Source organism: Diadema antillarum, unplaced genomic scaffold (genome assembly GCF_040938485.1).
Source record: "Diadema antillarum isolate AM-2024a unplaced genomic scaffold, OU_Dant_1.0 seq00000720_RagTag, whole genome shotgun sequence".
Taxonomy (NCBI): Eukaryota; Metazoa; Echinodermata; class Echinoidea; order Diadematoida; family Diadematidae; genus Diadema; species Diadema antillarum.
In genome coordinates this window covers 392,340-417,176 of record NW_027271624.1, presented here as the reverse complement: position 1 = coordinate 417,176, position 24,837 = coordinate 392,340, and the positions used below count along the sequence as shown (strand labels likewise).

At 36.4% G+C, this 24,837-nt stretch overlaps 1 protein-coding gene across 1 annotated transcript; it reads right to left on the bottom strand.

Moving 5' to 3' along the window:
- Positions 1-288: 288 nt before the first annotated feature.
- LOC139738045 (L-xylulose reductase-like) lies at positions 289-21,903 on the bottom strand. The gene is made up of 8 exons (XM_071648708.1): positions 21,768-21,903; positions 18,509-18,606; positions 16,008-16,162; positions 15,430-15,472; positions 14,878-14,977; positions 3,517-3,581; positions 2,102-2,219; positions 289-436 (listed from the first exon to the last, which is right to left on the bottom strand). Exons 1-8 carry the CDS (start codon positions 21,817-21,819, stop codon positions 327-329), a joined length of 741 nt encoding a protein of 246 aa, XP_071504809.1. The 5' UTR covers positions 21,820-21,903; the 3' UTR covers positions 289-326.
- Between the last annotated feature and the right edge of the window lie 2,934 nt (positions 21,904-24,837).

The window sequence follows — 24,837 nt, the reverse complement described above, 5'->3', positions numbered from 1 at the left end:
AAGTCGAATCTATTTGGACTGAAGAAATAGCTTTGACACAGAGAAAATTCGACTTTACATATCAGGGATTAAAATCAATAGAATATAAAGGGAAGAGGACTTAACACCTTTGACTCAGAGGCATTTACTCGACTAATGCAAGGTCGGCTTAAGCAAGGTTGATTGTAGTCATGAGTATTTTTTCAATGATGAGTTGCTGGAATGTGTCACTTTTCTGCACTGTAGTATCATAAACCAACTCTGTGCTCAACTATGTTGAGGGGTGGGGGGGGGGGGGGTGGCCTTGTGGGGAAGGAAGACGATCCAATCCAAGTAGGGCTCCCTCTCTAGACGAGTGCAGCAAGGGCGCCCCCATCAATGGGTAAGGTGATGCCGTTGATCATAGCGCTCTTGTCACTCAGAAGGAACAGGACCGGATTCACAACGTCTTCAACCTCTGTTGTTTTTATTCATGTTGTATATCAAGCAAACCATGAATAAAGCAAGCAAACAAACACAACAGTGTCAGTCATGGATCTCACAAATAACACAAATGGGACAAAAGGAGGGATATTTCCAACAAAGATATGAAGTTTAGATAATTATCTTCACCAATAGGATTCAACAGGTAGCTTTAATCCGTGTCTAAGGAGAGAAAGGATACCACACCCAGTAAATGCTAGTGAATCAAGTATTGAATCTTTCATTTTCACAATTGTTTTGGCGGTAATCCCTGTACATAATTGCAAATTTGGATTTAAAACTAACCAAACTTTACCCTCTTTTGCAGGTATGATGAAAAAAGTAGAAAATAAAATCAGTTCAAATCTTGCCTGTAGACAGCACTCGTAACAAGCGATCACTGCATAATCTGGGTCAACCAGGTTAGAATACATCTAGTAACTGGTCAAGTAAATATCAAATGTTGCTAACTCTTCATAAGATTGGCAAACAGTTACTACCATTCTGCTGCTCAAATGGAAACATCTCAAATTTCCTGGCTTAGGGAACTCATTAGTGAGAGTATTGAAACTTGTGTGGGGAGTTACATTTTACAAAAACTGGATAAGCTCCTCAAATGACTGGTTAAGTATCGGTAGGCAGTAGGGCACAAACATCTTTACAGAGTCAGCAGCATTAGACATACTGTTTACCATTAGGAGCAGTGATTTAAAAAGTTAGTTATCATATTTGATGCATATGTGTAGGTCAGTTGTATCACAAGACATCCTGTCATGTATAAATTTTGCAAAAAAAGCCTTAAATATCAGGAGATATCACAATTTTTTTTCAATAAACCATAACTGTAGACGATTTAGTTCAGAAACAATTTTGTTATAAGTCTGTAAGTCTTTAAAGGACAAGTCCACCTTCATATACAGAAGGATTGAGAGAATGCAGCAATATTAGTAGAACACATCAGTGAAAGTTTGAGGAAAATTCGACAATCCGTTCAAAAGTTACGAATATTTTAAGTATCTGCGCAGTCACTGCTGGAAGAGGAGACTACTACAGTGTATGATGTCACATGTGTACAACTATACAAGGAAAATAAAAAGAGAATTTCACAAAACTTTACTTTTTGAATAAAGTGCACATTTCTTCGACTTGCTACTGACATATGTTACGGGTGATATTATTCCCCCTGCCTTCTGAAAGAGAGAAGTCGAGTGTTCCTTTGTTATGCGAGAAAAATAGAAATCTCTTGATTTTTCTTCATTCTTTCTCTATATCGTTGTACTCATGTGACATCACAAGCTACAGTAGTCTTTTCATCCAGCCGTGACTGAGCAGAAACTTCAAAAATTCATAACTTTTTAACGGATTATCTGATTTTGCTCAAACTCTCACTGATGTGTTTTACTAAATATTGCTGCATTCACTCAACCCACACGTCTACGAAGGTGAACTTGTCCTTTAACTATTGTTCACATTTCGTATATCGAACAATACTTAACATTGATTATACTGATTGAAATTTCTACATTGGTTGTTTCCATCCCTGACTTACACTCTAGAAATATTTTATAGCACTAAAGCTGGGTTTTCGCTTCATCTGCAAATGGTAAATAATGTCTTTAATGTCATTCTGCCAAGCAACTGAAGACAAGAGACTGGTTACCGAGAAATCTGCCGAGAGGGATTCTGGCCAGCATGCTGTCCCTGGTTTCGGATTGATTCCAGAATTTCTTGGCCAGTGGGGTCAAGACTACTGTTGGGTTCACACAGTTCACTCGAATCTGGTATCAAAAGACAAAGCCAAACACACAGCCTTCACTCTACTGCTATTCCAACACATTATGTCCTCCTTTCCTATATACATGTATATAATTCAACTACAACGACTACTGATAATCACAAGACCGGTAAAAATGAAGGTAATAATGATGATCTTACAAAAAGCAATAAAAATGTCAATACTCATGACACTACTTTCCTATTTACCCTCATAACTCTTTTAATTATTATCATTATCATTATCAATACTACTTCTATTATTGCTATTGCACGTTGTTATACTTAACATAATACATTACGTCACATCTATTTCACCAGCAGTATCAGAAGTGAAATTCCACACCACACTTCATTTGGCTTTACATGCATATAGAAAAGTGAAATTAAAAATAATGATAATCAAAAAGGAAAAATATAGAGAAGTTATATCAGGGTTAAAAGTTTAGAGATATGGAACATCAGCCACAGGAGCTGAAACCACAAGTATAGATGAAGCAATGTTGTCATGACCTCACAAGTCTCAAACTGACCTAAACACACAATGGCAATGAGTGTCCCTTTTTATCAACTCATTCCTAACGAGAACAAGAGTGTCCGTACTCCTGGCCTCTATTCATATTCATATTAATTGTGTTATACTGACCAGAAAATATAAAATGCCTTTTAAATTGGAAGATTAGAATTTCTCGTGTGTGCATTTTTGTCTAATTTACCTTTTGCAATGTAGTGCTCTTGTTTTGCTGTAAAACTCATTATGACAAATGATGTAGTAATCAAAGCTGAGCTCACTAGATTTTGACTTTAGCAGACTTTATTCAGGTGCCCTTATAAAGTGTGTGATTAAAGAGTTTGCGAGCCAAGTACATGCTCTATTCAAATCTCATGTCTGATTGATATTTTGCATTGTTTGATGGCACATGCAATTTTCTGTAGTAAAGAGATACGTGTTCTCCTTGATACAATACAAGCTCATTAACTACCTGTCAGTTGTTTGACAATGGGCATCTCGTTTGGGGGTATTAAAGGTTCTCGGAGAACTGCAGAAGAATAACCTTCAATGCTTTGCATTATAATTATTGTTGTCGCCTTCCAACATCCAGCACAGGTGACTTCAGAAGGGCTAAATGTGATAAATAATAAATTAAGTCAACTGTAAGCCAATGAGAGTGCTTGACAGATGTAGTGTGGCTGGCATTCATCTTATACATGAGAGCTAATCCCAGCAGCACAAATGAGGAGACATTACAGAAAGAAGCATTTTAGTATGTGTTGAAACCTGCATTCAGACATAGACTTCACCTTGTGCTGTGCAAACTCCAGTGCTGCCACCTTGGTGTATGAGTCCAGTGCTCCTTTTGTTGATGCTAGAGAACAAAATGAAATGGCAACCACGTTAATAGTTTCAGCCACTGGAGCTGTATACCAACAGGAAGGTCACTTATTAAAGAAATACATGTAAAATCATTGCTTGCTATGAAAGTTTTCTTAACTGTCTACAATATGACCAGAAATGTTCATATGCATCTTAATTCTGCAAATTTTGCAAGAGCCAAGATTCGCAAATAAAATTGTACACAAAAGTTCTTGTCTACACTATATGCATTGAATGCCACTGGCAATCCACGAAAAATTGTATGCAGCAAAAAAGAAAGTTGGCAACTACAATTTGTATATATTTCATGCAACGAAAAATTGTCACCTTTACAGTAAATGCATTTGGGAACAAAATATTTCATCCTTTTTTACATGTAATGATGATTGTATTCATGGACAGATGAGTATATATGAAGATGATGATAATAGTGTTGTTAAAAATCATTTTTATGACAAAAGCAATCATTGGTCTACTACTTCCCCTACCATTGATTATGATAGTAACAATGATAGTAAAGATAAAAATAATGTAAAAATGTGATATTACTGATTACTTACATTGAAATTACAATTATGATATTATATTATCATGAATATTCAATTCAATTCAATTCATTTCACATCTCCTAAAAAAATGCACAAAGACATTATATTCATGTATGTATAACATGTACATAACATAACATGGAAAACACAAACAGTACAAGGAATAGTTACAGTAATATATAAATACAATAAAAACAGTAAGAACTGCAGCAGATGTGAGTGAATGACAAAGGCCATTGGCCTGTCAAAGGTCACACCCCTGGTGGACTGCATCTTACAAGTTTGCATTTTAAAAATTGTGTTTCTTAAGTTATTGAAGACAAATACACATAAATGAACATGAACGGAGACAAGAAAAAAGACAGTCAGGCACCATGAAAATTAAAAAAAGAAATAAAAAAAAATTTTGGAAGACAGCACTGACATGGCAAGATAAGAAAAAAACACTGATCACGACAGAGGTTTACTGGTGAACTCAGAAGACAAATACAAACAAGCTAACCAGCGACAACAACAATAACAAACAATACATGAACAAACAACAGGCAATCAATAAAACTTACATGTATAATAATCTCAGAGAATATTACATATTATTCTTTCTGTAATAAATAAAATTTATACTTCCTTTTAAAATCACTTAAAGGAGAACACTGTTTAACCTTATCTACCATGCTATTCCAAATTATATACAGGACCTTTATAAGAAATCACTGTTCTCGAGAAATTATATCTATAAGGAGGAATATACATCTTATGGGAATTTCTGGGCCCCGTTTTATCAAAAGATAAAATCGATTTTAGATTTCCTTACCACACAGGCTGCCATAGACTTACAGTTGAAATCAACTATATAATCAGTTTTAACTCTTCATAAAACTGGGCTCTGGTATAGCATACATATACACATCAAAATTATAGATGAAGTAATCATTAAATGAGATATGAAACTCGTCACTGAAGACGAGTTAGGTGATACACTGGGGGTCATCAGATATCAGTCACCCGTGATCGACAACGAAAATGATGTAAAATAGCGACTTGAAGTTATATTGAGTTACATTTGCGAAGTCCAGTTCTTTATGCCTACATAATTCAGATCATATTGTTTCTGCCATGCAACCAAAAGGAAATTTCCTGCGTGTGTCGGCGTGTGCGAGTTTAGCAGGTCAATTTGACAGGCTATCTAACTGAATATTTACCAATTTATGTCTTCAAACTGAAAAAAAAAAGAGAAATGAAACATGGCGAAAAAGTCTTTAAGAGTCACCTTGACTTTAACATTTGTATTTTCAAATATGAACTTTGAACATTATTTGCATATAACCAAGGTGGCTATGTCCCATCTCGTCGTCATATAATATTATCAGTTTGACAAAGTCTATAAGCCTGCAAAATTTTGCAGCCGTGGAAGCAATGCAGTCTCCAAAACAAAAACAAAGTGATCTTGTGTGTGTGTGTGTGTGCGTGTGTGTGTATGGGTGCATTTTCACAAGAAAGTGGAATTACTCCATTGAAAAAAGTAAAAGAAAGGAGGTTTTTTGTTTCTTGTGGGGTTCGAAGCCGGAAGTGTGCAACCTGGCATCTCTGGCGCCAGAGACAGCACCTTTAACCTCCCAGCCATACACCTCAACAAAAAAAGTGTGTGGAACGTAAGCATATTATGTGAAAGATAAATCAGGAATCGTTTCGTTCACATTCCATTGTCATTTTCAGTTTTAAGCTGCAAAATTGTCAATCTGATGAGGAGATTTGAAAAAATGAAATGCATGATTACTGCAGCTTATTGTCTCAGCAACATATTTAAGTTTCAGAGGAAATGGAGCAAAATCAATTGAGATACAGGATTTAGAACGTCATCAAGTTTATGCATGAATGGGCAAAAATCACCTCCCATAGACATAACACTAAACTCGGCAAAATTTGATACTTTGCATGTTACCTAATTTTTCAATACGATGACGTCATTAAATTGAAAAACAATGATGCTGACAATAATCCAAAGTACAACATATCCAAATTTGGGGGGATATAGAGCAAAAATGACTGAGATACGCGCAAATGAATGTCAGAAACAGTACTTCGAAAAAATAAATTCCACTTTTTTTTTTAATTTCAGATGATATATGACATCAGCTAATTTGTCTGATATATGGATATCTGAAATGTTATTTACAACACATATCCTTCGGGAATATGTAATAAAAACAGGAGGTCCTTGGTCATTTTGAAGAGCTATTGACCGATTCGGGTTCGTTGAGGGCAGCAGACATTTTACGGCACAGGGCGCAGCCATAGTGGGTGTGTCGGTGTGTATCAGCCGACCCCCCCCCTGCTCTCCCCCACCCCCGGGCAACATGTTTATCACGCACTTGTAACAAAGGTTCGCGCACTAGCAAGCATTCGCGCACTCAGTACGAGACGCCTATTGGCTAAAGCAGTTTTTCATTCTGCGCGCGTGCTAATGTAGGGAGAGGGGTGGGGGAGTGCGGAGGGGGGGTCGGATGATACACCCAGTATGGCGCTGCCCATGCCAAAAATACACATAGCGCGTCACAGAATCGGTCAATAGCGAAGCAAACAAAGGCATGTTGGTTCACTTCATCTGCATATAGACGCGCGCGCGGAATTTTAACTTTAGTCGATTTGAGCATTTCAATTTTTTTTCGACGCGCGCATATGCGCGCCATGATGACCTTGGTAATTTGAACCTGGGTGATGACCTGGGTAATTTGCATAGTACAGCACGATGAGACGTGACCTGAACTTTATGTCTACCAAAAATGGTAAAGAAATGACATTGAGTTATGAAGCTATGATCGATCTTCTGGTATTATCTGAAAATCACAAAATGGCGCCCAGATGGCATCTCAGGTAAGGTATCGTCATGAGAATATTACTGTACTCAGATATTGTCATGAGATATGTTGACTAAAAATTTTCATGTGAATTGGTCAAGTCATTATTGAAATATTTTGATCACAAAATTCGTCAGAAAGAAAGGGGAATGACAAAGAAAGAAAGATTTCGAGCAAACACATATAGGTGATACGCTAACGGCGTATCACCTAAAAATCGGGTTCTTTGGTGAAAATCAATTCTTTGGTGAAGGACTACTGTACTATTCAATCTGAAATTTGTTGGTACTAAAAATATACAATAAATCCAATTTTAGAAACAATTCTTCGGTGTGTGCCAAATAATGTGATTTAGTTATTGCATGTATTGCACGTTATTAAAGTTCAAAAAGTTTCTGCGTTACATTCACTGCGCAATTACCCTATACAATATTGCGATATGATAAATGTGATAAAATCATACTATAATATATATTTACTAAGATTTTCAATGGTAATACATATTTCAAATTATTCAGTACTTCAATTACTTTTGATATTTCAAAAGAAATATGATTAATATGATCTTTCCAACTTAAGACATTCATCAATAACACCCCAAAATTCAATACTTTTAAATGTCTCAATCTCGACGTTATTAATTATATTTACTGAATTTGCATTAACGTTTGCATTCCCAGATTTAAAAATCATATAATTCGTCTTTGCACTTTGCACAATTTATCTGTAATTTGTTGGCTAAAAACCATGACTGCACTTTCTCCATTAGAGTATTCACAAGCTGACTAATCATTACAACATCTTTTCCAAGTAAAGACAGGCTGGTGTTATCAGCAAATAAAATTACAGGTAAAATATCACTTACATATTGTATATCATCAATACATATTAAAAATAAGAGTTGACCAAGATTTGATCCTTGAAATATCTCTAAAATGTAAATTAACATTAGCTATCCAAACATATTGCTTTCTATCACTTGATTAACTCTGAAACCATTTCATTGCTATACCCCATACACCATAGAAACCTAAGCTTATCAAATAAAATAAAATAATCAATACAATCAAAAGCTTTCGATAAATCTTTAAAAAAAAACAAGTATTTTGAATTCATCTTCAAAAGCTTTTGCAAGTTTATCTACTAAATCAATTATTGCATGTGACATACTGCACCCCTTTTCTAAAACCAAACTGTCTTTGATATGAAATGTCATGCTTTTGTATAAAACTGGATCATTTTTTCGTACACTATTTCTTTTTTAAACTTAAAATCGATAAAATGGAGACAGGTCTGTATAATTATTTGAAGACGTTTTGTTACCATTCTTAAAAATTGGTATCACTTTGGTGATCTTTAATGCACTAGGAAAAATGTTGTGTTCAAGTGAGACGCATTAAGAATATTACACAAAGGAGACACAATTGCGTCAATAGAAGTTATTACTACTTTTGTGTGAAATCCATCATACCCTGCTGATTTATTTTTTATCTAATTTTAAAACTGCATTCAAAACATGTGAAACTGTTATAGGACTAAAAAATAAAGAATCAGTAACTTTTCCACACATAATTCTTAAAAGAATCATTTTCAGACATGTTTAAATGTGCATTATTGTGAATTTCTTTTCCAATCTTACTAAAGAATCATTAAACACATTACTTATTTCTTGTTTGTTTATCTGTGATTAACTTTAAATACCTCAAACACGATATCATTTAATGATGCTTTCTCTTTTTTCTTAATTCCATATTTCATTAATGACTCTCCAAGTGGTTTTAGCATCATTCATAGCATGCTTAAATCTAATATCATAATATTTTCATTTTGCTGTTCTTATAATATTGTTAACTTTATTTCTACACTGTTTATACACTTTGCTTCTACTATCTGTTGGGTTTTTTAAATATTTCTTAAACAAGACATATTTTCCCTCCGGAGAGGAACACCACTTTGTAGTGGTCAAGGGGCTTGTGTGTCTCTGTGATCTTGAGAGCTATGCTGGCGGGAGTTTCTAACTCTTGGTAGGGCCACCCAAGCCAGACAGGTCAAAAGGGAGAGATCAGACAAAGAATGTTCACTGGTCCTCCAGGTTGGGGGTTGGACACAGGGCTAACAACCCTATTTCGTAAAAAACAACAAAAAAACAAACATTTGTTACGGAAACCGCAACGAAGGATAACAACACATTTTGGTGTAATGGGCTTCCAAAGCCATCAAAAGAGGCATGAATGAATGGCAGTAGTGAAAGCCAAAAAGACTCTACTGACAGGAGGATGGGAGTCCTGACTACCAAAACCAAAACCAAAGTTTTTGGAATGTAAGAACTATGATACAGAAAAGTTAGCGCAGGTAACATCAGAAATGAGACATTACAATCTACAGCTATTGGGAGCAAGCGAAAGTAGATGGACAGGAGCAGGGCAATATAAACCCTCTACAGGGGAAACAGTACTGTACTCTGGAAAAGAGGACAACAGACACCTGGAGTAGCAATCATATTGAAGAAAGGAGTAGAAAAGAGCCTAATGGAATGGAAACCAATCAACAGCAGAATGATGAGAGTTGGACTAAAAGGCAGACACATCACTACCACCATTCTACAGTGCTATGCTCCAACTAACCAATGACAGTGAGAAAGAAAGTAAGGATGCCTTTTAAGATCAACTACAGGCAGAGATAGAAAGTATGTCACAACATGAAGTGAAGATTGTAATGGGAGATCTAAATGCAACGTTTGGGAAGGATAACATAGGCCATGAGTGAGTCATGGGATGAGAAGGAATACGCAATAGGAATGAAAATGGAGAAAGGTTTCTCGAGTTTTGTGAGGTACATGATCTTGTAATTGGCAGTACTGTACTTTCTATCAACGCAAAGATATACACAAACTCACCTGGTGTTTGTTCCCCAAATAGAAGAGACCAGAATCAGATTGACCATTTTGCAATAAATGGGTCATGGTGTAGATCATTACTAGATGTCAAAGTAAAACGAGGAGCGGATGTAGGTAGTGACCACCACTATAGGTGAATGCAACAGTGAAGCAAAACCTGAAGAAAAATGGTCCAAAGCCAGCTATGAGGCAACAGTCCGATGTGCAGAAACAACAAGACTGTAAGGTAAAGAATGCGTTTGTACTCCACATACAAAATAGATTCCAAGTTTTGGCAGATATGGAAAGCATACAGGACAACGATGAAATCAATGCTCAGTGGGAACAGTTGCGGACAACTACATACTCACGCTAGTGAGACATGTCTTGGAACAAAACAGAAGAAGAGAAAGGAATGGACAAAACCAAACACCTGGCAATATATTGAAAGTAGAAGATGTGAAGAAGAAGATCTTGGGAACAAAATCATAAAGGTTGAGGGAGAGATACAAGCAAGAGTATAGGGAGGTAGACAAAGTTGTGAAGAGAATGACAAGAGCTGACAAGCGAGCTTTTGTAGATGATCTCGCTGACCAGGCAGAAGATGCAGCCAGAAAGGGAGAACAAGGAAAGGTGGACAAGATAACAAAGGTAATCACAGGTAAATACCATGGAAGCAATGATACACCAATTGCAGATAAAGAGGGCAATGTTCTTACATCAGAATAGATAAGAAAGCTCGCTGGGCAGAGCACTTCAACGAAATCCATAATAGCCCACCACCAATATAAGAGGGAGACATACAGGAGGTGGAAACCGACCATGAAGTGGATACCACCCAACCTCGTCAAGCTGAAATTGTAGCAGTTATAAAATCACTCAAGAATGAGAAAGCACCAGGACAAGACAATATGAATGCAGAATTGTTTAAAGCAAACCCAGAATTTGCAGCAGAAGTACTTTAACCACTGTTTGCAATGATATGGAATGAAAAGAGAGTACCAGAAGAATGGACAGAAGGTGATATTGTTAGCTCTTTATGTGACTCAGTCAATGGCGTGCGAACTTCGCATGTTCTGCTCAAACCCGCTCAAACCCATCCAAACCGATCGATAAATCGCCAAATGCCGCATTACAATTAAACCTTTTCTTGTGCTTCTATTCGTCTCACATAATCTATAATGGCTTGAATTTTTATGTGGTGATTGACTATCAAGTGGCGTTCCCTAATAGATGTATTTGTAAAAGTTTCTGTCACTGTTTTGTGTACAAAAGTCATACCTTCACAGTAATGTAGCTACTGGTAATTTCAAAGAAAAACAATAATCAATTTGTCATACAATTTTCATCAAAGCAAGGCTTGGCATTTTCTCTACAACTTTGCTCACTACATGCCCAACTTAACAGAAATCTACATAGAAGTTACAGAAGTTAAGATTTGAAAAACAGAGTGTTTTCTCAAAGCATGACTACGTTGGTGAATAATGTGGAACTCAGGGGGTTTCCACATACAGAGTTAAAATCCCCAAGTCGTTCCCCAATTCGTTCTTCTTATCAAAAGTTTCTATAGCAATTTTAAGTGTCGAGTTGGAAATGTCAACATAAGTTTCACAGTGAAGACCGGAGTCAGGCAAGGATGTGCCATATCATCGTTACTCTTCAATCTTACGATTGACTGGGTCTTGAGACGAACAACAGAAGGCCACCCAGGGGGAATCAGGTGGACACCTTTAACGACTTAGCACTGCTCTCACACACGCATAGACATGTGTAAGAGAAGACAACAAGGCTCAGTAGACATGCACAAAGTTGGGCTGTAGATAAATCAAAAGAAAACTGAGATAATGACGCTAATGTTCCAAACCCCTCACCCATCCCTGTTTACAAAGAAGAACTTGCAACAACAGAACAGTCTACTTACCTAAGAAGTACAGTTAGATGTGACGGAAGAGCAGGCATTGACATGCAGAATCGCCTGAGAAATGTATTTAGGATACTTAACAAGGTGTGGCAGTCATCGCAGTATAGTAAAAAGACCAACCTGAAATTGTACACCAGGTGATTATCAAATATGAAATATGATGAATGTTTCGGAATCACATCGCAGGATTTGTGTTGGGGTTACTGATTTGCAGTTTTTGCTACGTAGTCAGTAATTGAATGTAGCCTCTTTTTCACAGTGCCGCCATTCGTCGCTTTGAGCAGCGCACCAGAATCCTTCCGTCCGTTGACCAAGCAGCAATCACATTAACTGTTCATTTTGACTAACTCATTTGCTTTTTGTAGCAGATTCCTGTTTGTTGCTGTCAGGTCCTCCTCAATGCCAACATGTTTCCCTTTCAGTCGCTTTTTGTTCCTGATGACAAGATGGCGAACACGGTAGGTAGCAAACTTGACAATGATAGGTCTTGGGGGCTTCGTCTGCTCTCCTCTCTTGACAGGACGTGGATGACCCAATCTGATGGGACCTGTCGATGTCCTCAGGCTTCAGCCTCACATCCAGCTCTTTCGGCTGGCTAGGTTGAGCACCACTTCATCAGTGTCTTCATGATCCGCCTCAGGAATACCCTACAACCGCGAGCAGTTCCTGCGCGAGTATTATTCTGCATCGTTCAAGCTGCGCTGCAGATTGGCGATTTCGTCATTGTTGCTTTCCTGTTCTTTCTGCATCAAAGATATGATGGTTGCTTTTGTTTTGAGCTCATTCTTGAGCTGATTTGAACAAGTCCTTGAAATACTGGCTGCTCAAAAAAGTCTCTCACTTCTTCACACATCTGATCACCCAAGTCCACTGGATCTGTTGTGTTGGAAGCTACGTTTTTCTTTCCTTTAGGAGGCATGATTCAGGTCAACTGATACTGATGAAAAAAACTTGTTAGAGGAGTCTACTTTTGAGCAAAATGTGCCTTTGGGACTGTGGAAAGCTCTGTGAAGTGTTAGAGCGAAGTAGTGTTTCAGAAATACACTCAAAATCCAACAATCACAAAATGTTCTGGTGTGACATACCTGCAAAGGTGTTTTAAACCATTAAAGAGACATCATCAGCTGGGTGTCCCTGTTCAGATGATACAAAATAGCAATTTCCAAGAGTAGATTTTGACAGCTCCTCACAGTTCCTCACAGCTCACAGCTCCTAACATACGATTTTGCTGTGGTATGTTCTTTATTGTAATTTCTTCTACAGTATACTATCATAATTACAGTCATGATGATAATTACCACAACCATCATAATCACCACAATGCCTCTTTCTTAACCCGTTCCATACTGAATTCTGAAATGACCATAGACTTAATACACAGAACACTAGGTTCCCATACAGAACAGGTTAAAGATAACACATGACAGATGTGGATCAGTCATGTATCAATCTCTATACTTTACAGTCAAAAGAGGGCTTAGAAACACACATTCTTGATGAAAAGGATTCTTAAATTGAAGAATCTTGTGCACACTCTATAATTACAACACCAGTAATCATGATCAGCATGAAATCGGGCATGAGCTTGTAGACATTGCTTCTTGAAAAGTGCACACACATCAATTTGAATTTATTGAAACACACATGATACAAGTAATGATGCTCGAAATGTTGATTGCGGCAAAAACCAGTTGTAATGTAACAAAGCAGGCTTAGAATAGACTCTAGTTTTGGTTGCTTTGAATACTTTAGATATGCATTCAATGAAACCGAATTCAGATTCTGGTCTGATCTGCACCGACTAACAGTGAATCATCTACTCCAAGTTTATGTTTAAATAATGGTTACATACCAAACAAGGAAAAGTAGAAATTACGCGGTGCATAATATATGTCCCCGCCGGAAGTAGCATTTTGACGGAATCAAAATCGGGTTAGAAATGGCGAAGGAGTAGCATTTTGTAGCCAATGTACAATATAGGTCAAAAATCAAGGTCAAAGGTCAAAGAAGTCAAAGGTCAAAATTCTGTGTAGAAGTTTTGAAGCCCTCACTTATTGCCATCACATAAAGCGAATGGAATCGAAATCGGGTTTGAAATGGTGAAGGAGTAGCATTTTGTAGCAAAACGTACAATATAGGTCAAAAATCAAGGTCAAAGGTCAAAGAAGTCAAAGGTCAAAATTCTATGTAGAAGTTTTGAAGCGCTCACCTAGTGTCATCACATAAAGCTAACGGAATCGAAATCGGGTTAGAAATGGCGAAGGAGTAGCATTTTGTAGCCAATGTACAATATACGTCAAAAATAAAGGTCAAAGGTCAAAGAAGTCAAAGGTCAAAATTCTGTGTAGAAGTTTTGAAGCCCTCACCTAGTGCCATCACATAAAGCAAACGGAATCGAAATTGGGTTAGAAATGGCGAAGGAGTAGCATTTTGTAGCAAAATGTACAATATAGGTCAAAGGTCAAGGTCAAAGGTCACAACTGAAATTCTGTGTAGAAGTTTCAAAGCTCCCATGTAGTGCTATCATATAAAGCAAACAGAATCAAAATTGGCTCATAAATGACAGAGAAGTAGCAAATTGAAGATTTTGATCACACATGGACGCACACACGGACAGACGGACAGACACACGGACACACACACGTACGGAGTCCGTTTCATAGTCCCCTGCTCGAACTCGTTCGGCGGGGACAATAAAAGTGAGTAATCTAATCCAAGAATATTTTATCATTTATTTTTTTAAATGATTCATCCATGTCTTGGTATAATTACAATGTAGTTTTCATATAAACTGTACTAACAAATGACAGTGAACTTCACTAACATTATCACCCTCTGACCTGCTTCCAAGGAGATTATGAAATTTCCATAAATCATTAATTTAGTTTGTTTGCATTTTCCATGCTTCTCGAGTCACAACCAAAATCAAGTCACAATCAAGTAGGATCGGATAAACAAATGGTTAACAGGCCAGACTTTCTATTCTAAGACTCACGCCCCATCCCCTTCCCCATGCAGAAAAGGAGGATACCAAACTAGCTTTAGAGAATGAGTTTTTGTCTGCCACCATTTTGTGCAGTGCTCACAATAGACAGGAAGGTTCTTGATCCCTTGTAAGCTGGCAACGCTGGATATGTTCACGATGGAACCGCCCTGTCCCCTTTCGATCATTTTCTTTGCAACAATCTGAATTGAAAGAGAGAGAGAAAGCATGTGTATGTCAAAGGCACAGGAGAGTTGGTACAGTGTAGTAGTCTATGTTGTATTTTCATTCCCAATTGGTCTACTCTATCTCTCTCTTATTCCTTTTCATGAGGTGTTCCTGAATGAAAATGAAATAGCAACACTAATCATCACACTTCACTACCATTTTGAAGCATTCAATGTTCAATGATCCCCCCCCAAAAAAAAAAAAAAAAAAAAAATCCCACTCCTTTTACACCACACTTTTTTTAGACTGAACTAAACACTATCCCCATGAATATGGAAACATAGCAATAACCTTTGTCTCCTTATTCTCCCCTCAATTACAGTTAATAAAATAACTTCAGGAAACTTTGCAAACATCGCTATGATGGTTCTCCAAGCTAAACAGGTTAATCACAAAGGTGACACCTGGACTATAGGGATGTACCTACCTTAGTGATTTGCAGGACTGCTCGATGGTTGATCATCATGATACTGTAGAGATTAAGTCAGGTTATATGACATTAAGATGTTTGTCAAGAAATTGCACATGATAATATTTGTCAGCAAGAAAGGATCATGATAGTTACAAACAGTTATGCCATTAAAAATAGGTAGAATGTGTATTCGAGTTATGATGGTACATACAATTTTGATTTCTCAGTGTATTATGTGATGTACATTGACATACATGTATATACAACATCATTTATCTGTACATCTTGCCCAAATATTTACTATGAAGTTCTGGTGATAAGTCTCTTAGGCATACAATGGAAGTAGTTGAGTCTTGTGACTAAAAAACATCAAATCCTTGGCTGGATCCATAGCCCGTTGAGGACGAGTCCTGAGTATACTAGGGCAGGTCTCTATGGGAAATGCGTGTTGTAGCAAAATCAGCCTGTCCTCAATGGAATAACATCAGTACAAAATTTTGCTTATGGTATTGCGATAATTTACTTTAAAAGTTTTGTCAATTACCACAAAAAAATAACCAGAAATCATCTGAAACAAAGAGAGTTTTGCTTACTCCTCATACTCTTTTGTTGATACTTCAAGACAAGATTCGCCTCTGCATACACCAGCACTGTTGACGAGGAGGTCAAAGGCGGAAAGAGGGGACAGAAGCTCATTGGTCTTGTCCCAGTCAAGTACGTCCAGACATATTGTCTCTACTGAAGGAATCTGTGGGAAAATCAAACATTGACCTGTTACACAAACACATCATAATGACATATTTAGAACAGTTGCAGGACACCTTTGTCTGTACATGTATTACATTGTAGAGAAACCAGGGCATTCATATCATTGGTATGAAAATTATTATTATTATTATTATTATTACTATTATTTATAGTGCGCTTTTCCCACAAGGCCCAAAGCGCTTACAATCAATTCAAAACATGTACGACAGTATGTATAATTGGATAAATATTATATATACAGCTACGAACTAGTTGCTACTGAAAAGATGTGTTTTCAAGGCTTTTTTGTACACACTGACTGATGGAGACTGTCTAACGGTAAGTGGTAAATTGTTCCAGTGCTTTGAAGCAGACACAGTAAATGTCCTATCACCGGCTAAGGTGCGAGTAACAGAGTATGTGAGACGAAGCGGATCACTAGATGACCTCAAATTTCTAGTAGGTGTAAATAAAGTCAAACAGGCGTCTAAATATTTCGGAGCTTGATCGTTAAGGATTTTATAAACAAACAAAACTAATTTGAAAATTATCCGTTGCTTCAAAGGAAGCCAGTGCAACGACTTCAGAAGTGGCTGAGATGGGTAGTCCCTAGAAACCTGAAACACTAATCGGGCTGCCCAATTTTGAAGTCGCTGCACACGATCCAGTTGAGTTGAAAGAATGGAAGAGAGAAGCCCGTTACAATAATCTATACGGGATAGAACTAAAGAACGCACTGCGTTATGACATGCAGATTGATCAATAAATCTCCTAATCCTAGCAATATTTCTTAAATAAAACGTAACAGTACTACAAATTTGAGAAATATGTTGAGACATTGACATTCGACAATCAAAAATAACACCAAGATTTCTTATTGTTTCTGAGGGGCTAATTAGTGTGCAACCAACATTGAGCTGAATGTTTGAAAGACCGCGCAGATTGTGGGCTGAAGCTGCTACAAAAAACTCAGTCTTCGAATCATTCAGTTTCAACTTATTTGCTACCATCCATTTCTTAATATCTAAAATACACATTTCAAGTTTAGTGATGGCATTAAAAGAAGCTCCTGGAGTCTTCGGGTCATAAGAAATATATAACTGTATATCATCAGCATAAAGATGATAATTAACATCATAATGTTGGGCTATCTCGCCAACTGGAAGAGTATAAATTGAGTATCCTATGGGTCCTACTATTGATCCCTGGGGAAGTCCAAACTCTAACACAGTGGGGTTTGACAAATTACCGGCAATGTCAACTTGAGAAGACCATCCCAAAAGGTATGACTGAAACCAGGACAAAACTGTTGACCTAACACCTGTTCGTTTATATAAACGGGAAAGAAAAATTTGATGATCAATCGTGTCAAATGCGGCTGACAGATCTAAAAGAACAGCAAAAACAACCTTGTTTGAATCAATGGCAAACATAATATCATTTTTCACTTTTACTAAAGCTGACTCAGTACTGTGCAGAGACCTGTAAGCAGATTGAAACGAATCAAAAAGATTGTTAGACTCAATGTGATGAACTAACTGTTTACAAACTGCTTTCTCAATAAGTTTACCTAGAAATGTTAAATTTGACACTGGTCTATAATTCTTAAATTCGTTTTGGTCCAGGCTGGGTTTCTTCAAAAGTGGTTTTACTATTGCCGAGTGTGCTCCTTTGGGAAAAACACCTGTGGAAAGAGATTGATTGACTATGTTTGTAAGCAATGGTAATACATGATTGAGGTTCTCTTTCAGGAGCCATGTTGGAATGGGATCAAGTTGACAAGATTTAGTAGCAGATGACATAATGATTCTGGATAAATCTGATTGTGTAAGCAACTGAAAATTCTCAAAAAGAGGAATATTTACGTTTACAGTATCACAAAATTGGTTTACAGTGATTCTGTTGCACGCATCTACTTCATCTCTAATTTTTCTTATCTTTCCGACAAAAAACAAAGAAAATTGATTCGCTAATATGGATGAGATAAATTATCGATGAGAAAGAAAGCAAAATACAAAATATGGCCCTGTCAAACTTACTACACCGAGACCATGAACAGGCCGAAAAGATATCGAAAATCCTATTTCACTTCTAGTATTGACATCTATGTACACTTCAGAAATAAAAAGATGCGTCGTTAATTTTTTTTTTTTGGTTCTTTTGTGGCAAAGACAAAACGTAAATGTCAGATTTAGAATATCTGAAACTAACTGCTTGACAGAACGTGTTTTTCTTTTCCAAATATATGGTGTCTACAATGATTGAATGAATATTCGATGAAGTCTGGGGTGCGGGCAAAACTAGCTGCATACCTTTCCTATGACAAAAGCACTGATTTGATACTAACCTCTGCTTTCAAGCTGTCCAAATCAGCCTGCGATCGAGTCACAGCAGTTACAGAGGCACCGTATTTTGCCAGGGCAATTGCAATCCCTCTTCCAATACCTGAATGTACATTATGTAAGTCGGAATCATAAAAGGGGAGTTATCTTCACATACTGCAAAACTAAGAATGTTCGCGTGCATTTTAATTTCGTGAATTTTGCAAGAGCCAAGATTCATGAAATTAGAATGCACGCTAAAGATTTTGTCTACACTACAATGCATGGAATGTTTGAGGCAACTCGCAAAAATTTCATGCTGCGAACTAGGCTGTCAGCTCCCATTCACATAAATGTTTATGCCGTGAAAAAAAAAATTGTGTTTTACAGTACTGCCAGGAGGTATTGTGACACAGACTCTCAATCTTGATATTCTTGCTTCAAATTCACTGTACCATTAAGCACTCAGTGAATTTATTCCTGAAAGCAAGTCACTTTATCCTCAGTTTATCCTCATTGGCACTGTCTGATGCCTTGAAAGGGATCTAAAAGCTGTCAATTCCCCAATGTAACATATTTGGCTATTGAACTGCATCCACCCTGCTCGAAAAAAAAAAATATCACAAAAATATTCTAAAAATATTTCAAAAATCACCCCAAAAATATATTTTTACGATAGTTTTGTATATAAAAATATGCTAAAAATATAAGAAAAATAGCTCAAAAATATATTTTTGAAAATATATTTTTTTCGTACAGTTTTGGAACGTCAAATAATGTATGTTAAAAATATATTTTTTTGAATACTTTTTGTTACGTCGCGCTGCTACAGCAAAAAAAAAAAAAAAAAATACTGTAAAAATATGTTTCCTAGCTATTTTTAATGCCTTTATGATTTGGGGATACAAAAATATTGCAAAAATATATTTTTCAAATATTTTTATTTGACATGTTCGAGTTTGGACAAAATAAATATCATTTTCTTGAGATATGTTGATATTTGAGCATATCCCAGAACATATATTCTGTATAATTCCAATTATGTGAAGGTATTATCAATATCTCAATTAACCTTTCACAATCATACCCCTACAGCTAGTCTAGTCTTAGAGCCTAGGCCTATGCAAACCTATGTCTACACCCTATCCCTAGTTGATACCAGACACATCACACTCACTTTAAGGGCGATTTTGTTATAATGTTTTAAGGCATGGTTACCAAGTAAATTACACTAAATTGATACTGAAAAATGAAAATGCCTCCTCATAACACAAGTTGAATCAAATTATGAATAACACAACAATAATATTGAGTAAACTTTTTAACACAGTTGAAAGCTTATTGTAATCAAGAATTATATTTTTCTTTTTCCATTCATAGAGAATTTGAATAGCTTATGAATATGCGTGACCAGAAGAAACCAGTAAAAACCAACTGGAATCAACTGGCATTGTGGTTATTGGGTTTTAATCTGGAATGAACTGGGTAAGCAAGCCCAGTCAGGTACTTAGCTTTTAAGTGTCAACAAACTGTTTACACACAAATTAACACACACACACACACACACACACATATATATATATATATATATATATATATATATATTTATACACACATACACAAACACACACAAGTGCATTATACATACCTTGTCTACATAATAGTTTGCTAGTTGAAATGTCAACTGACTTCAATTTGTACCAACTGAATTCACTTTTACTACAATTTTACCACATTTTTAATTTAAAGCATATTCAATGCTTTTTTCAATTAATTTGTTTAATTAAGCTGAAAAAATACAGAAAAATATAAATTGTATTTCAAATTTGACAAAAACATCCCAAAAATATCCTATTTTTAGAGTATTTCTACAAACTGGCAAGAACGTTTATAGGGAAGATGAAAAAATATAGAAAAAATATTCATCTCATCTGAAGACTCAAAAAAATACCCCCAAAATATGCTATTTTCAGAGTATTTAAAAAAATGAATAAAATATGCTATTTTTAGAGTATTTTTCCAAAAAAAATATCACAAAAATATGCATTTTTAAAGAAAATACTCAAATAATATCAAAAAATACGTTAAAAATATATTTTTCAGTAAGGAAAAACGACTGGGACATTGTCAATATTTGTGACCACTTAAATCAAACTTACTCTAAAATCAAATCAGTTTTTGAATTGAATTGAAATGGTGTTTTATTAATCAATATCTTTCGCAGCCCGGAGGCTGAATTACAGACATTGTTAACAAATGGCCATGTATACATTAAAAATACTCACAAAATACAATGTAGCAATGAGAAAAAAAAATACATAAAACATGTGTGCCACCACATGACACACCAGTCTATACTAACAGTCTCATTTATCAGTACCTCTTGATCATATGAGTAGCACTTGCCAAATTTCATTTGAGAGATGCTGCTCAAAACATTTATATTATAACAATGCCATGGCAAATTTCCTGAATTTCAATCTTAATCCTGAAAGCAAAGATACAGATCTATCACATACTAACATAGTTTACCACATGTGCCTAAATTAAAATGACATAAAAATTAAAATCATTACTCCTCTTGCTGATAACTGTAACGTTAGGTACCGGTACCGTAAGGGAAGTTGGGCCTAAACTTTTATATCAAAGTTACTTTAACTTCAACATGTTCAAGACCAAACACTGTCAAAGCAAGATTCAAGGCAATATTCCACAATAATATATTCTTTTAATCCGATGCATTTAAAGAGTTACGGCTCTCTTTTAGGGATGGTCCCACATAGACCTAGGCCTAGATCTACCACATCCACATGGTACATTCTTCTTTAACGTTAGATTTAAATTTTACTAAAATCACAATTTAGTTTTCGGTTGATCGCAATGAGATGGCGATTCAGCTTTGAAGTTTTTGAGAAGATTTACAACACCGATTCAAAGTTTTGAATTTATAAGATATCAAAAAAAAAAGTTAAAAAAAAGTAAAACAGAGCGATCCTACCGGAAAGGTAGCCACACTTGTGTAGGACCTACTGTACAGCGACAGGCCAGACCAGGGCAGGGTTGTGGGCTGTGTATACAGTAATATACGAGGCGGTGCACGCATGGTGGCTTTCAACACAAAAAAATGACACTATATTGACACATAAATACATGCATGGGACACGGTAGCAGACATGCTGAACATCACAGCCCGCTTCTCAATCAATGACGCCTCCAAAGGGAATGTGCCCATTTAGAACAATGTTGTGTCCTCATTTAAGTTATTAACTACAGCAATATGCCTACCTTTTCCAGCACCGGTGACAAGGGCCCTCTTTCCACTGAATCGAATTTCCATGTTGTTCCTTCCTCAAGCTCAGCAGCAGAGACAAAAAAGAGCGATTACACAATTTCGCAGGTGATCGAATGACAAAGAACCTCGGCGCGGGGAATCCCCGTCCTTGCCCGTGCCACGTACGTCTGCTCCAGGGGCGGCGCAGCCGTGGGGGCCGTGGGGGCTCGGGCCCCCACACTTTTTGTGCACCATACAAAGGAATACATAGAAGGTGTCATCACTTTGGGCCCCCACACTTTTTTCAACCCGGAAGTACGTAAGTGGCACTGAAATGGGAGGGGAGAGAATGAGCTGAGGACCTTTTTTTTTTTTTTGCTTGTCAGCTGAAGAAACCCGGAAGTGGACGGGGAGAGATGAGCTGAGGACCTTTTTTTTTTTTTTTTTTTTTTTTTTTTTTTTTTTTTTTTTTTTTTGCTTGTTAGCTCATGAAACCCGGAAGTGGGCCCCCACACTTTTAAAAAACAGTGCACCGGCCCTGTGCTCCGTACACATCAGGGGAAACTTCACACAGAGATCAATACTCAACGCTTAATATATTAAACCAAGGAGGTTTAAGAACTGGAGTTCCAACTGGCTGTCATTCAAACGGTTGTCAGATTTCTATTGATGTACAAAAGAATTTCACAGGTGCATTTGTAATCACAAATATTTGATGTACACATTATATATCGTGTCACGTTCCCCCGCACTTATATTACGCAGGCTCAACGCCATCATGATTACAAAACACACACAATGACAGTCCATATCTTCCGATCTCAAACTAACTCTGATCAACGGAGAAACGAGCATATAACATCATTGCAAGTTTCCTGCATTCAATCTTATAATACATTAATATCTGATTTGCTTTAGCGGAAGAAACAAAAAAATGTATGAGTTGCTGCCCATTAAGCAACCAACCAGAATATTCCTATCTCGGTTACGAGGAATGGCTGTGATTGTTGACAATGAAAATGACAAATAGATCAAAAGAAAACCTCTGTAGCTCTGAAACCTATTACTTCTGTCAACACCAACAAAACGACTCCATCTTAGAGTCACAAAAAGTTGATGTACATATTATACATTGTGTCACATTCCTCCGCACTTATATTATAGGCTCAACGCCATCATGATTACGAAACACACACAATGACAGTCCATATCTTCCGATCTCAAGCTAACTCTGAACATCACAGTAGAAAACAAACAAACTGGATCAACGGAGAAATAAGCATATGACAACATTGCCAGTTTTCCTCATTCAATCTTATGATAGGAGGAAGAAAAGGAAAAAAAATGTGTATGAGTTGCTGCCATTAAGCAACCAACCAGAATATTCCTATCTCGGTTACGAGGAATGGCTGTGATTGTTGACGAGGAAAATGACAAATAGATCAAAAGAAAACCTCTGTAACTCTGAAACCTATTACTTCTGTCAACACCAACAAAACGACTCCATCTTATGTCACAAACAGTTGATGTACACATTATACATCGTGTCACATTTCTCCACACTTCTATTACAGGCTTAACGCCATCATGATTACAAACACCCACAATGACAGTCCATATCTTCCGATCTCGAACTAACTCTGAACATCACAACCCTAGAAAACATAACGAACTGAATCAACGGAGAAATGAGTATGTGACATCATTGCAGATTCATGCATTCAATCCTATGATACATCTATATCTGATTTGCTTTAGACAAATTTGAATATCCTCGCCAATACCATAAGCCAACCTTCAACCACTTTCGATGACAGCGTTAGTAGTATCTCCCAAAAGGTGTATATCCCAAAAACTATTTTAAACAAAATTTCATTTTTTTACGTTTCTTTTTATGAGGCTCTTTCTTATGTGTATACATATATATATATATATATATATATATATATATATTCCAAACTCCTAAAACAAATCCTCACAATCCTATGATATATCTAGATCTGATTTGCTTTAGACAAATTTGATTTCCTCGCCAATACCATAAGCCAACCTTCAACCACTTTCAATGACAGCGTTAGCAGTATCTCCCAAAAGGTGTATATTCCAAAAACTATTTTCAACAAAATTTCATTTTTTTACGTTTCTTCTTATGAGGCCCTTTCTTATGTATATATATATATATATTTCCAAACTCATAAAACAAATCCTCACAATCCTATGATACATCTAGATCTGATTTGCTTTAGACAAATTTGATTTCCTCGCCAATACCATAAGCCAACCTTCAACCACTTTCAATGACAGCGTTAGTAGTATCTCCCAAAAGGTGTATATCCCAAAAACTATTTTAAACAAAATTTATTTTTTTTACGTTTCTTTTTATGAGGCTCTTTCTTATGTATATATATATATTTTCCAAACTCATAAAACAAATCCTCACCATCAAAAATCTATTTCGCGCCGAACATCAACGAAATCTACCTAAATGTGTGAAATTATGTTCCAGTAAACATGTTGTAAAAGCAAACAAAGTCCAAACATCCAAATAGATTTTCTGTCCTTGTTGCGTTCATTATAATATTAATGACATTCAGATCACTTCCCGTCTCCTCCTCTAAAACGATATGGGCAATTCCGCGGTTAGTAACGTTACATTTGAACAAATTTAGATATTTGTTTTTACTACTAAATTACCATTCATTCATTTCAAGTCAAAATTATGACAGAAACATGTTCATCTTTCCCAGGTTTATGATACAGAAAAAAAATGGATACAATCCACGAAATATTAGAATTGCTATGGCAACTTAAAAGGCTGGTTAGTAACGTTACGAAAAAAGGACATGACAAAAAAATCAATGTCTTGTAACAAAAAGTGTGCAAAAATTAAAGTTACTTCAAACAAGGTGTTGCATTAATTTCAATTATCGCATCATGACAAATGTTCAAACAATTTTTTTTAACAGTTCGACCAATAATTTCTTAGCTAGACCCCCAAAAGCATGGTTAGTAACGTTACGGTTAGTAACGTTACATTTGTCCGGAGTAATTCCGCAGGTCATTTCACCCTTTTGTAATTGACAA

Bases quoted from the DNA above. Each gene is read 5' to 3' on its own strand.
- LOC139738045 (XM_071648708.1), bottom strand. From the start codon at position 21,819: ATGGAAATTCGATTCAGTGGAAAGAGGGCCCTTGTCACCGGTGCTGGA. The intron at 18,607-21,767 runs GTAGGCATATTG...ATGTACATTCAG, and splicing joins TGTCACCGGTGCTGGAAAAG to GTATTGGAAGAGGGATTGCA. The intron at 3,582-14,877 runs GTGAGCACTGCA...TTTGTTCTCTAG, and splicing joins CAAGAACCTTCCTGTCTATT to CATCAACAAAAGGAGCACTG.